Here is a 12,984-nt window from a genome sequence, read left to right on the forward strand (position 1 = left end):
GCAGAAAAACGCCGTTGTCTCTTGTCCTGCGTGGTTGTGTAGCAGCGTGCTGCTGTATTGAACACCTACGCGCAAGCTCAGCAATGACCATGCTGTACTGTGGCGGGGTGACGCTGTCCTGGATCACACGCCTTGTGCTTTGGCTGGTACTCAAGAAGGCAGATGCCAGAGCAGGCACCGATATTATTAAAACTCTGCCTCTGCCGTAGTGTGTGCTGCATAGCACCTGCAGTCGTCTTGGCTGGGGACAGGGTGCAGTATCCGCTCCTGGGAGTGGATCCAAGAAGCCCATACCAGTCTTCAGTTGAGATCATTCCTCCCAGCTGAGCTCACTGTTCAGGGCTGCACCAGTGCAGGTCATCAATAAAATATATTGCAAAAGGCAGATGATACAATACGTGATAATGTTTCCTGACCCAGTTCCCACCCCATGTCCTGTCCTTCAGGAAATGGTCCTTTCATTGCAGCGTAGAAGAGCTATTGAGCTTGTGAGCAGTGTCCAGGTGTTTTGCAGATTTGTTTACCCCACCTGTAGGGTCCAGAGCGGAAGCTACAGCTCTGTACAGCCTAATAAATCACCAATAGGTGAGCTGTGTTCCAGGTTTAACAGGGGACTTCAAGTTGTTCTAGACTGGGAAGTACATAGTTTTACCCCTGTCTCTTTTTAACTCTTTTTTTTCAGCTGACAGAGACCTCTTCTCGATATGCCCGAAAAATCTCTGGCACCACAGCACTCCAGGAGGCACTGAAGGAGAAGCAGCAGCACATCGAACAGCTACTGGCAGAGCGAGACCTGGAGCGGGCTGAGGTTGCCAAAGCCACCAGCCACATCTGCGAGGTGGAGAAAGAGATTGCCATCATGAAGGCCCAGCACGAGCAGGTAGGAAGTGATGTAGCTTTATCAAATACCAGGCATCCTCTGGAAGTTTCAGATCATAATGTTACTCCATATAGCTTCCTGATGTGAAAGTTGGGCTCTGAATTTCTGCCTTTTATGTGGAGACAGCTTCCTGCGTGGTGGGTTCAGCTGAGGCTCTTTCTCCACTCCTGCCAGTGTTAGATGTGCGCTCTCTGCCCCAAATCAGGAGCAGAAAAAGGGCTGTGCCAGAAAAAAGACAGTAGATAATTTGTGTCTGGTGGATCAATACATTTGAATGCTGAAATGCAAGTGGAGGGCAAACCTGTTTGCTGTGGCTTGGGACTGTATTGCAGAGGGTTTTGATGCTATCAGACTCTGCTGAGAACATCAGCTCAGTTCATATGTCACTCCTTTCCTGCCAGAGAGGATGTTTTTATCACTGTTAATAAAATCAAGAGATGTGTAAGGAAAACAGGCTTATCATAGTAGCTTTTTTTTGCACAAGCATTTGTATAAATGATATTTTATGCACTTGAATGCTTAAAGAGAGGAGTTGTGTTTGTGATTCTATGGTGGCTGCTGTTGCCCTAAACTCCGTGCTTGTGTTTATAAACCCCAGCCAGCTGCTAGGGAGCAGGGATGGCACTGCACATCTGTGGTGGGCACACATGCCTGTCAGTAATGCAGGAGAAGTTGGCAAATCAACTGCAAGCTGACATCTTCCTTGTGTAGAGTATTTCCCAGTAATTTCCAGTAACAAATTAATTAATGCAAGTCTGAAATGTCTCTCTTGCTTCATGACCAGGGCTGAATTGCACCTTTTAACCTCAGACCAGATTTTCAAAACTGTTCAGGCTTCCAGTTCTTAACTCTTAATCGGAGCTGGATTCTCTGAAGGGTTCAAGTCAGGCGCTGAAGCATGGATCAAATTTACAGCTGCTGGAGATATAGCAATTTTTTTTCTTTTTGATACCTACATACTGGGCTCTTTGGGAAATCTACCTTCTTACCATAGCATCCTCTGAAACGTATCATCAAAACATCCTGTTCCCTTGTTCTGATCCTTTTAAAACAACTCCGTACTTCAAACGCTGTTAACTTTTGTGGCACGGGCTATTTTTTTGCTGCAGTATGTCACGGAGGCAGAAGGAAACCTCCAGCGAGCACGAGCACTGGTGGATGGGATGCAGAAGGAGAAGATTGAGCTGTTGAACCAGCTGGAAGAGGAGAAGAGGTAAAGCAGGAGTGGATGGGTGTGGAGGAGGTGAAGTTATGGGGGAGGTGAGGCTCTTACTTGAGAACATCATTCATTGGATCTAAGGAGAAGAAAGTGACTGGAAAGTCATCTTTGGATGTCTTCCAGTACTCAAATATGCTGTGTTTCACTCTCCTGGCTGCTGTGGTCTGCCTGCATGGAGGGAAGGGGTGTGCTGCATCATGTAACGGGAAGTTTGGAACAATTTTGCTCCAGATGCACATCTGATGTGACTCTTGGCTAGGGGTGGGCATCTAGTACTGTGACTGCGCCCGTTTGCTGACAAACTGCTGCTAATCACAACTGAGCAGTGAAGTATTTCCACTTAGTCTTGTACCTTCCTGTGTCTCATGGCTCTTAGAGGAGACTCGATGTCATCCGGTGGGGTTGCAGGGAGCTAATTTTTGTGAGGTGAGCAGTTTCAGATTTTTTGAATATTCTCAGCTGAACCTGCCCTGCTGTTGTGATGCAATTGAAAAGCAGAAAGACAGACAGACAGCCGGGGCAGCTCATACCTCTGCTTTGTTATCAAAAGGAGTTTCATGATTTGACCATTTTCCTGCCAAATGCATGTAGCACTTTTTGGGGGGGTGGGGGATTAAAAAGACACTATCAGCTTCCGTTCCATTAGCACTCTAAGTGCTGGCACTTCTGTGATGACCCTGATAAATATTTGACAGGCTGCTTGCGTGTCCGAGAGCATTTGACCATGGCAAATGTTGTGCTGACAATACAACGGTGGCCAACAGTTGATCTACCACTGCCAGTAGCAGAGCAAATCGTCTTGGTCTCCTGCTGGGCAGTGAAGTTATTGAAGGTTTTCAGCCATATTCCCTGTCGTTCGATTCCTGACACAAAGCAGGGAGAAGCAGCATCATTTGCCTGAAGGAACGAAGGGCTCAGTGGTATCAGTTACCCTGACCGAACTCAGCCGCGTCACCGAGTAAAATGGAATCACTCGGTAGAAGTGGGTTTTACTCACAGCCAGGGTGTGGACGGTGACAAAGCCTTGCCTTCAGATGTTCTTGGCTAACGATACAGTACAAAATAACAGCACTGGATAATAACCAGAGCTGTGCGGGTTGGGCCATCCCAGACCCCTAACCTTTCTGTGCAGCCTGGCTTTGCTAAAGATCACTTCTTTCCTCTCTATTTGTGATGTGCTGATCTTAAGGACCTTCCTTGTGAGGAAGGGAAGTCAAACTGGAGTCCAGCCTTGCTGTAGTGTGATTCATCCCCACATCCCAGAGGCCCCATCCATGTATATATGATCATGCATACATTTCCTCTCTGGATGAGAGTGAAGATCTGCTTGTCATTCTTGGAGTCCAACTGCTCCATATATATATAATTAAACTCTTCAGTGGGAATAGAAAGGCATTTCTGTGTATTAAGTAACTGAAAACAGTGTTGATTTCAGTTGAATGATGCCCCTCCTGAGGACAAATTGTTCTTTTGTGCTTAAGTCTGCCCGTTCTCCTGGTAGGCAGTTCACTTTCCCAGCTCCAGGAGGCCCTTTAACCCAAGACAGCTGAGTTCTTTCCTAAATATCCACAGATGCCTCCTCTAATTAGAGGAGGTTTAGACAAGGAAGCTTGTTTATGAAGTTAGATATGTACACTCATAGCTATTTTTATCTGTAATGGAATCAGAGTCCTTACATCTGGCTACCAGCTCAACATCCTCATTGTTGTCTTTTTTTTAAGTCAGTAAAGAGAACAAAGAGGACTGAGTTTAGCAGAAGATCAAATTATTTTTTTTATCATTACTGGGTTTTCTTTTCAGACTTTGCAAGAGACTCCTAGGCATGTCTGCATTTGTGCATGTGATTTTTATGTGCGTTTATGCATGACTGACCAATACAATCTCTGGTGAAGGTGTTTCTGCCAGGGGAGCTCACCATTTCCATGTTGTGGAAACGTTAAGCATTGCCTACCCTCCGCCAAGAAGGCAGAGGCTCTGATTCCCATGGAATATTTTGTGTGGACCCCGTGCATTTGGCACGGGAATTGCCCAGTGCTCAGCCGCAGGATAACAGAGTCTAAGAAAACCAGTGAAACCTGGTTGTGGCTTTCCTGTTTTCAGGATCCCAGTGTTAGTGAACAGCAGTTGTGCTTGCTGAGAGGTGGTGCAGTAGAAACAGCATGTCTGTGAGCGTGTACCTTGCACGAAGGCTATGTACATGCAGTTTGCTATGTGGAAAGCTTGCTTGTTAACTGTCTTGCTCTGTGTGTCCTGCTGTTTATCTTCTGCTGAGTTGTTTGCATACAAAGTTTGTCCGTATCCCTCCCCTCTTGGACTTCGGTGGTGCAGGGGAGGCCCATGGACAACCACTGCTTAGAAATGGGATGCTGCTCCAGGTGTTACTGATTGCTGTTTGTGTCTTTTCCCCTCCCCAGGAAAGTGGAGGACTTGCAGTTCCGTGTGGAGGAAGAATCCATCACGAAGGGGGATCTGGAGGTAATTCCTAACACCCTTACCAAAATGTGGGGTTTAAACCTGAAACTGCATGTGGGGCCTCACCTGAATAATTTCTGCCCCTTTTGCTCAACTCTAAACAATATATTATCTTTATTGATGGCTTTGGACCTGCTGCGAACACCGTGGTATAAACTGCGAAGATTATTCTTTGGTATGTTGCCCAATGCTAATGATGCTTGGAGCTGCCTAGAATTAATCTAGGAGCTGCCTAGAGTTAATCACATGCAGCCAGCCTGGCTTTAAATGTCGCCATGAGTTGCCAAGCCATGTTAAAATCTGACTGTATCTGAATGCATTTCAACATATGTTTTTCCACTGGAGAAATTATTTGACTGCTTGGTCCCTGTCCCTGCAGTGTCCTGTTATTAGCAGCTAATTGGCACGCACAATCTCCCAGTCCGATGCTGTTCTATTCCAGCCGAAATGCCGTGTATCACTTGACTTGCAGTACCCTTGTGCCGAGTCCTCTGCCCACGAGCGTGGGGTTTGACACTAGGATGCCCTTTCCTTTGGAAGGGCTGTTGCTCAGAGTGATGCCATTGCAGTGAATATTGTGCAAACTGGAAGTGGTGTTGGGAGCTTGCCCTTGAGCGGGAGGCTTTTCTGTCTGGGGGTGGGGGGGGAAGGAAAAGAAAATATTCCTGTGAAAGCAAGGCTCTGCTCTACACGTGTAAATCGGACTTGGCCCTGTCTTTAGCTAGAGTGCGAGGTTAGTAACAGCCAGAAATGTCAAGGGACCTGCTCCTGTCCTTCCCTGTCAGTCCTATCAATAAAAGCCAAGGAAAATGGGAAAACTAGGCAACGGAGTATGTTGTGATGGCTTTGACCCTCTTGGCATAAACCTCTCCTCTTTATCCAGAAGCTGAAGCAGAGTAATGTATTTGACAGGGCATAAACCTCCAACGCACTGATAGCAGACCTTTGCTAAAGGACGGCAAGTGCAGTTTCTGCCTGCTGTGTGGGTGCAAAACCAGGTTTCTGTTGCTTCCTGAGTGTAGACGATAGTTTCCCCAGTGCTTTAGAGAAGGGTGATTGATCCGTCACTCCCTCTGAGAGCAGTGAATTGTCCCTGTGTAAGCTTTACGTGTTTAAGCCTGGCTGTGGAGTAATGGCAATGGGACCAGGGTTAGCTACCAGGTCTATTTAGATATACTTTTAAAAAGCCACCATGTTTTAGCAAGATGGTAAGCTGCTGTGATGTGTGTGTCCCACACTGAGGATAGATCTGATTTTCATTTGGGCTGGAAAGGACTTGCTTTGCAGTGGGGATGTGGCCAAGCTTCTTGCAGGCTGCCAGGGTCCTGTCCCCACTTCCATCTTCATCTGTACAGAAGAAGAAATAACTTCCTAGGGAAAGGTCATGGAGCAGCTTGGTGTCCTAAGTGGGATGTTCCCCTGTGGGTCCAACCCCAGTGACAGCACAGAGCCTGTCAGAGGGCTTCGCTGTGGTCAGTTTTAGGACAGTTTCTGTCCTGTCTAATTTGGATGCTCAGGATGCTTAGGATTTCCAGAAGCAAGTAATTCACCTAAAGAAATAATTTCACTCCTTCATGTTGCTGTATGTTTCCTGGGAAATGGTTGTCCCTGATATTCTTCATGTAAAATCCCATCAAAGTCAAGCAGTGGCTGCTGGCCACTTTGCATCCCTAGCTAGAGCTCAGCTAACCACCCAAATACCAAAAGTAAAACCCAGGGACAGTTGTCTCCCCTCCTCTGGTCTTGTCGTCCTCTTACGCCATCAGCCCTCTTCCGAGTACTCGCACCTAACAGCCAGTAACAGACATAATGGTAAGAAAAGATTCTCTCCTCTGTGGTGCCTGGATCTAGGGCTTCTGCTGAAGGCAAGGCTAAACCTCATGGTATTTCTTGTAATAGCATGTTGGTTTTGAACAAAGCTGGGACTATCAGATGTTGAGCATGGCAGGCAGCATCCTTAGAAGCTCTTTGGCCAGATAAATCAGTGTGTCTGAAGCCTGGAGATATGGACCCAGATTTTGGACTGCTAATAAAGGAGGCATTGTGGATTTAGCCTTGAAATGTAGTTGTGAATTCAACTCATTTTTGATCCCGGTTGGCAATGCTGCTGCTATAGTGCTTTGGAAGGTGAAAAGCAGTTACAGAAAAACAAAACCTTTCAAGAAGGGGTTTTTATGGTGGAAGACTCTGTTGTTTTAGGAAATATGAACCTCTTCAGGGAACTCTCATGCTCATCTCCTGGAACCTACCTCATACCTTGAACACCTGTGGGAAGTCAGTTTGTAATTTGTGAATAGTAATTTAAGGTTAATAGCAAGAAGTGAGTCTAAAATTCAGATCTGAACTTCCTCAAAGTGCAGGAAAACTTTGGATTTGAGACTCCGAGTTATACTGGGTAGGCAAATCAGTTTGCATAAAATAAGTAACCGAGAACTGGATGCAAGTCTAAAATGAAGCTATATTTAAGGACTGTGAAACAGTTGATCTAACTTTCTTCCCTGATTATTTTTCTTCCCTATATTCATGTGTTTTTCCAGACTTGGAAAATAGCAAGATTAGTAGATACTGAACAAGAATATCAGGTGGAACTGAGATAGCTTGGCTGGGAACTTGAGTGTCAACCGCAGGAGTCTTGAGAGGGTCTCTTTGGGAGATTCAGAGGTTAGTTTTGTGATAGGTCAGCATCTTCAGGTAGCCAATATTTGACGTGCTGCCACCAGTTACGGTTATTTCAAAAGTTTGTGTTGCTGAAGTTTCACTTGGGGATTTTGAGCTAGTGCAAATTGAGGAAAATTCATTAGTATCAATGGAATGATTATCCCTGTAAATAAAATCAAGCCTGGAACTCCACCTTGAGATGTGGATCTTTGAGTTTTGCAGAGAGCGGGAGAAGCCACTCAGTACAAAATTAAATTTCTTTCTTTTTCTTACTAGGATGCATTCAGCCAACTTCTGCACTTCAGTGATATTATTTAGGAGTTTTGATAATGACTGGGTTTTTGAGACCACATCTTTTTTTCCTCCTTCAGGGGTCAAATAGACCACATAAAACATGGAGTAGTCTGAGTGTATCTGGCAGTTGAGATCTTGACCATCTATGAATACATGTATAATGATACCTTTCAAACCATAAGACAAAACATGGATTTTTACAAACTTCCATTTTCATCTTTTGTAAAGAACTAACCAAAACTTCCTTTATTGTAGGAAAGGGCAGAAAATCCCCAAAACTGGTTCCAACAGAAAGAGGGGGAAGCAAATTATAAATAAAATGAGAGTTTAAAAAACTCCAGGTTTGGGGTTTTTTGGTAGGTTCAGTTCAATTCAAAGGAAAACGTTGGGTTTGGAAGCTAAAAAATATGAAGCCTAGAGTCCGCATGCATTTTCCCATGTCTCCTCTCTTCTTTTATTTGTGGGAAATTTTACATGATATTACAGTGGTCGCTGTAGAGTCCCAAGGCTTGCCACCAAGTGCAGCTATGTGGCACTTCTGTTTAAAAGTGAAGGGCACCGAAGCAATGCCCTGAGTCAGTGCTCCTGGATTTGGCAGGTTATATAAACTTCTTCTGCTTAGTTTACTCGTCGGTTTAAAAAAAACCCCAAAAAAGCAACCCCCAGAAAATAGTTTTGTTTTGTGTACAAGGCTGTTAGAGTCTGCATGTGCAAAAATCACTTTGAATTTCGTAGCAGCCCAATTCAAACCTAAAGCACTGATTTATATAACAGTTTGGTACCTAAATGTCTTTGATTTGCTTTCAGTGCGGTGTATTTTTGGTTTTAGCAACATGCTGCATACAGTATGACCTGCTTTTTTTCCTCTTCACCTAGTGCAGGGTTCAAGCTGTCTCTGGAGCAAAAAGAGGATGGGAACATCCGCCTCTTTTCAGTCTACCTTGTGATTCTTCTTGAGGAGAGATGCGGAGAATCATTGCAAGGTCTTTGCACTCTCCTGTGTGGTGCAAGGGTCTTGTACTGGTGGTCTGCAGCAGTGGGAGCTTTGGTTTTCAGGAAGTGTCTTCAGTATAGTCTTGATGTAGGAAAACACTGAAGCAGCTTTCTAATGCAGAGGGATGTTTTCCCATCACAGATTCTGTTTTCTTGTGAATAGCCACTATGAGTACCATGTAAAATCCCATAGTGACCATTTTCTGTTTGGTTGGATTTTTCCTGCTTGTTTAGATCTTTATTCTCCTCCTGTTGTGAACTGCCTTTCCTTGTCTTGTACACTGAAGATGATGTTGCAGCCTTCTCTTTCCCTCTCTTTCTCTCTCTCTCCCTTCCCCTTTTCCCATCTCCACTCTTCTTTTTTCCCTATGTGTGACCAGACTCAGACGCAGTTGGAGCATGCCCGAATACGGGAGCTCGAGCAGAGCCTGCTGTTTGAGAAGGCACAGGCTGAAAAACTCCTCAGAGAATTAGAGGACACCAGGGTAATCGACCCCCACTTGCCCTGCCTGCAGAACAGCGCGCTTGCCCCCTGCGTTGGTGCTCATGACGCCTTGCTTTGGGTTTCTTCTTTTTGGGTTGTTTGGTTTTTGGGGTTTTTTTTTTTTTTTTGTTTGTGGGGTTAATTTGGTTTTGGCTTGAATTTAGGCTTCCCTGATTTTTTTTTTTGTTTGGTTTTTTCTTTGCTCTCTCTCCTGGAAATGGTAGTACGATATAATTTCTAGCTTTGCTTCTTGTGTGGGGACTTGTTTCTCAGATTGAGTTTGCTTCTCTGCCCCATGCCACCATTTGACACATGAGCTCTTCACAATTCATCTCTCAATTAACATGCCCAAGTAATATCTGCACCCTGCACAATTCATTCTGCCTTGAGGCTCCCCCCGGGCTGTAATAGAAAATAACATTGCAATCAGCATTCCCTTTGTCCTCCCTCCAGCTGTGGGAGCTGCCATCTGAAATGGAAGATACTGGTGAGTGCAGGTGGACCAGCTCTGATCCTTGACAATGCCTGCAACAGGACAGGCTGCCCAGATGAACAATGCACCCGATCCTAATCCTAAAAGCAGCCAGATGTGGAAAGGGCTTTTTCATGCTGGTGTGTGGTGTGGGAAGCGGCAAACTTGCCTACAGTGAGCTTGCTCCTCACCAATGGATTTGTTAGAGCTGTAGAAAGCACAAATGTGAGGTTCTTCAAAAGGGCTAAATGGTTTGCATGCCTCTGTGCCCATCTAAGAGTGAAAAATACCCAACCTCTCCTGGGCTGATGGTCAGTGGGGAGAATTGCAATTGCAATGAAATGGAATCGATTGCTTGTGTGTTTGGCACTGGAATATCTGCTTGGTTTCCTTGTTTCTTCTGCCTTTTTCTAATATTTCATCTAGTCAAATCTCCTCTTCTCCATCCATAGCTGCAGCTCCCTGAACTCCCTGTGACCAGCAGGTAGTTCAGCCCCGTTAGGTCACATTCGTAAGACATTGATCCATGGCCCTTATGCTCGATGTTAACCATGGCCAGATTTATTGTCTTGCATCCTCTAGCCTTCTACGTTATTTTTACTTTGCCAATAAACTCTAACAAGTACTCGTGTAAAAAATCCCTTTTCCTTTTTACACCAGGGTAAACAAATTATGATGCGGAAGAGAGGTCTGTAGGCTGAGGATTGCTGAGCAATAAAGGAAACATGATATGCTTAATGCTGGTTTCAATGCTTGTGATATTCCTGCATGTGCAGTCACATTTCCTCTGTGCGTCATCTGGCAAGATGCCTAGCCTGGAAATATAATGCCCTTTCAGGACATTATTTTTCATAAACTACTGTTGCTCTCTAGTGAATTTCAAGGGTTGTTTCTAAGATGTGTGTTTCTCTGTGGAAAACAAGAGGTTTGTATTAGAAAAACCAAATTGCAATTGGCACAGACATAACTGTTAGAGTTATTGGCGATAGTTACCCTGGTGCAAAACTGTCCTCAAACCAGAGGGTGCTGGGTATTCTTTTCCTGTTTATTTGAACTTTGACTAATGTACTTTGGATTTACTTCCACTGGAGCACACTTACTAAAAGGCAGGATGGAGCGGTGAGAGGTGAGGACTGACTTTGTCTCTTCTGTCGTGTTGCAGTTAACCACAGTAGCGGAGAAGTCCAGAATCCTGCAGCTGGAGGAGGAGCTGAGCCTCAGGCGCAGCGAGGTGGATGAGCTTCGGCAGTGCCTCAGGAGCTCGCACCAAGCAGAGACCCCTGAGCATAACCTTGGTCTGCAGTCGGAGGCTCTTCGTCTACGAGATCAGTTGCTGTCTGCCAACAAGGAGCATCAGAAGGAGAGCAGCCAGCTAAAAGAGAAATACGAGAAGACATTAAAGAAGTACCAGCAGGAGATGGAGAAGCTGAAATCTGTCAATGAGAAGTATGCACAGGAAATTGTTGACCTGAAGCATAAAGTTCAGCAAGCCACTAATGAGAACATGGGGCTTATGGACAACTGGAAGTCCAAGTTGGACACGTTAGCTTCTGACCACCAGAAGTCTCTGGAGGACCTCAAGGCCACGTTGAACACAGGCCCCGACACCCAGCACAAGGAGATTGTTGAACTGAAGGCAGTGGTGGAGAGTATAAAGATGGAGCACCAGCTTGAGTTGGAGAACCTGAAAGCAAAGCATGACATTGAGACAGCTGTTCATATAAAGGAGAAAGAGAGCCTCAAACTGAAGCTGCAGGAGGCTGTGGATGAAGTGGAAAAAAGCAACAGCAACTGGAAAATGCAACTGGAAACCAAAAGCAATCAGCACCTTCTTGAGCTCCAAGATGTGAAGGACAAGTGTCGAGATGCTGAGCTGAGGGTGCATGAACTGGAGAAACTTCATGGTGAATATAAAGATCAGACAGAAGCAATAGCTTTCTTGAAAGAGCAGATTTCTTTGGCTGAAAAGAAGATGTTGGACTATGAAACATTGCAGAAAACAGAAGCCCAGAGCAAACAGGAGATCCACAGATTGCAGGAAAAGGTTCTTGTCTTAGAGAACAAGCTGCAGTCCATGGAGGCCCTGCATCCTTCTCAACATGCAAATGTATGACTTCTGGGTCATTTTGCTTGTTTATCATCACTGTTAGTAACCCTTCCTAGGAGTAGCCCTCAGCTGCTGTCTCATACAATTTCTCTGAGGCTTCTACGCCTCAAAGTATCTGGATGTTTTTACCTTCCGTTGATAGTGCTTTTTCTGCACTGCATCTCCATGCTGAAGGTGTCTTCCCATTCTTGAAAGCCAGTAAAGTGGCACAATTAGAAGAAATAAGAGAAGGAACTTGGCCGTATCTGGGCATGAAGGCACATGAGTGCTGTGACAGCAGAATAGGGCTATCGTAGTTTGTCGGGGTGGGCTTTCATCCTCAGCAAGCAGTGTTCCTAGCTGGAAAAGCATCATTTCTACAATACAGCTGTTGTCCTCCAAGGAGCTGCAGCAGCCTTAGTGTGTTATTGAGCAAGGCCTTGTAGGGGTAGGTGGAGGACAGGGTGGAAGAAGAGTCATTGCCCATGCTGAGATAGAGCATGTAGCTTGCTCAGCACGTGCAGTGTGGTTTGAGAGCCTCAGTTAGGGGGCTGACGTGGTGGGGTTGGGTGGGAGGTGCGCGCCAGCAACACGACAGAGGCAGTGAGAGGCTTCGCAGCACGTATGAGAGACGGGGAAATGCTGCCTTTAAGGATTGTAGTGGAAGAGCTCCTAGCAAGGGTCAGGATGGCACCAGGCTGGGGAAATAAAATACCTGATTGAATATGAGTCCTGACCCTCCCAGGGAACACTAGAATAAGAGCAGTACTAATATGAAGAGGTCAATTTTCTGTGGCCTTTGTGTCTTTTTAAGTCATCCTCATGTGGGTTTTTTTTGTTTTGTTTTGTTTTTTTTAACTATTTGCCACAAGATGCCATCCTGCCTTTGTGCATGGCACAGGGACACGTGGCTGGCTTTGTACGGTGTGATGGGGGGAGATTGCTACTCACGTTTCTAGGCTGGACCCCTATTTGTGTTTGGATTTTGCATGAGAAATGAGCAAAAACCCAACTTGTCCCTGTGGGGATGCGCAGAAAATGAAAATAAGCCATGAAACGTGCACGTTTTAAGAATACTCATTTGAAATCTATCACTGGCAATGTAGTCACCGTTCCAGCCTGAAGTGAGTACCATGCCTATGTTTAATTTGCCAACGTGAACAGCCCCATTGAAATTGGTTGTACCTCTAGGCAGCAAAGTCAAGGCTGTGAATTACTGTTGGCAAAGTCAGAGCTTTGTGCCTGCAAAAAGGCACATGCAACTGGACAGGAGAGGCAAAAGCCTGAGGAGGAATCTACAGCATTAATGGTGTTTCAAGCATTGCTCAACATGTTTCATCTAGTAAAGACAGTCGTGAACAATAAGTACAGCCAGGGCCCTGGGAAAAGTGGGTTGTTATTGCAGCATGTCATGTGTTATAGCCAA

General features: G+C 45.3%; 1 protein-coding gene across 9 annotated transcripts in view; it reads left to right on the forward strand.

Moving 5' to 3' along the window:
- Nucleotides 1-12,984, forward strand: part of CLIP2 (CAP-Gly domain containing linker protein 2) — a 101,248-nt gene that overhangs the window by 71,735 nt on the left and 16,529 nt on the right. For 7 of the 9 annotated variants that reach the window (XR_012838369.1, XM_075771444.1, XM_075771440.1 and 4 more), the window contains 5 exons: nt 683-880; nt 1,990-2,093; nt 4,514-4,574; nt 8,897-9,001; nt 10,635-11,579. Coding sequence is in view for 8 of the 9 variants with exons in the window: in XM_075771444.1 (XP_075627559.1) it covers nt 683-880; nt 1,990-2,093; nt 4,514-4,574; nt 8,897-9,001; nt 10,635-11,579 (1,413 nt within the window). In the remaining variant the exon portion in view is untranslated. The remainder of the gene's footprint in view (nt 1-682; nt 881-1,989; nt 2,094-4,513; nt 4,575-8,896; nt 9,002-10,634; nt 11,580-12,984) is intronic. The other 2 variants (XM_075771446.1, XM_075771442.1) reach the window with 1 other exon arrangement.

The sequence above is a fragment of the Balearica regulorum genome, chromosome 19 (genome assembly GCF_011004875.1).
Source record: "Balearica regulorum gibbericeps isolate bBalReg1 chromosome 19, bBalReg1.pri, whole genome shotgun sequence".
NCBI lineage: Eukaryota > Metazoa > Chordata > Aves > Gruiformes > Gruidae > Balearica > Balearica regulorum.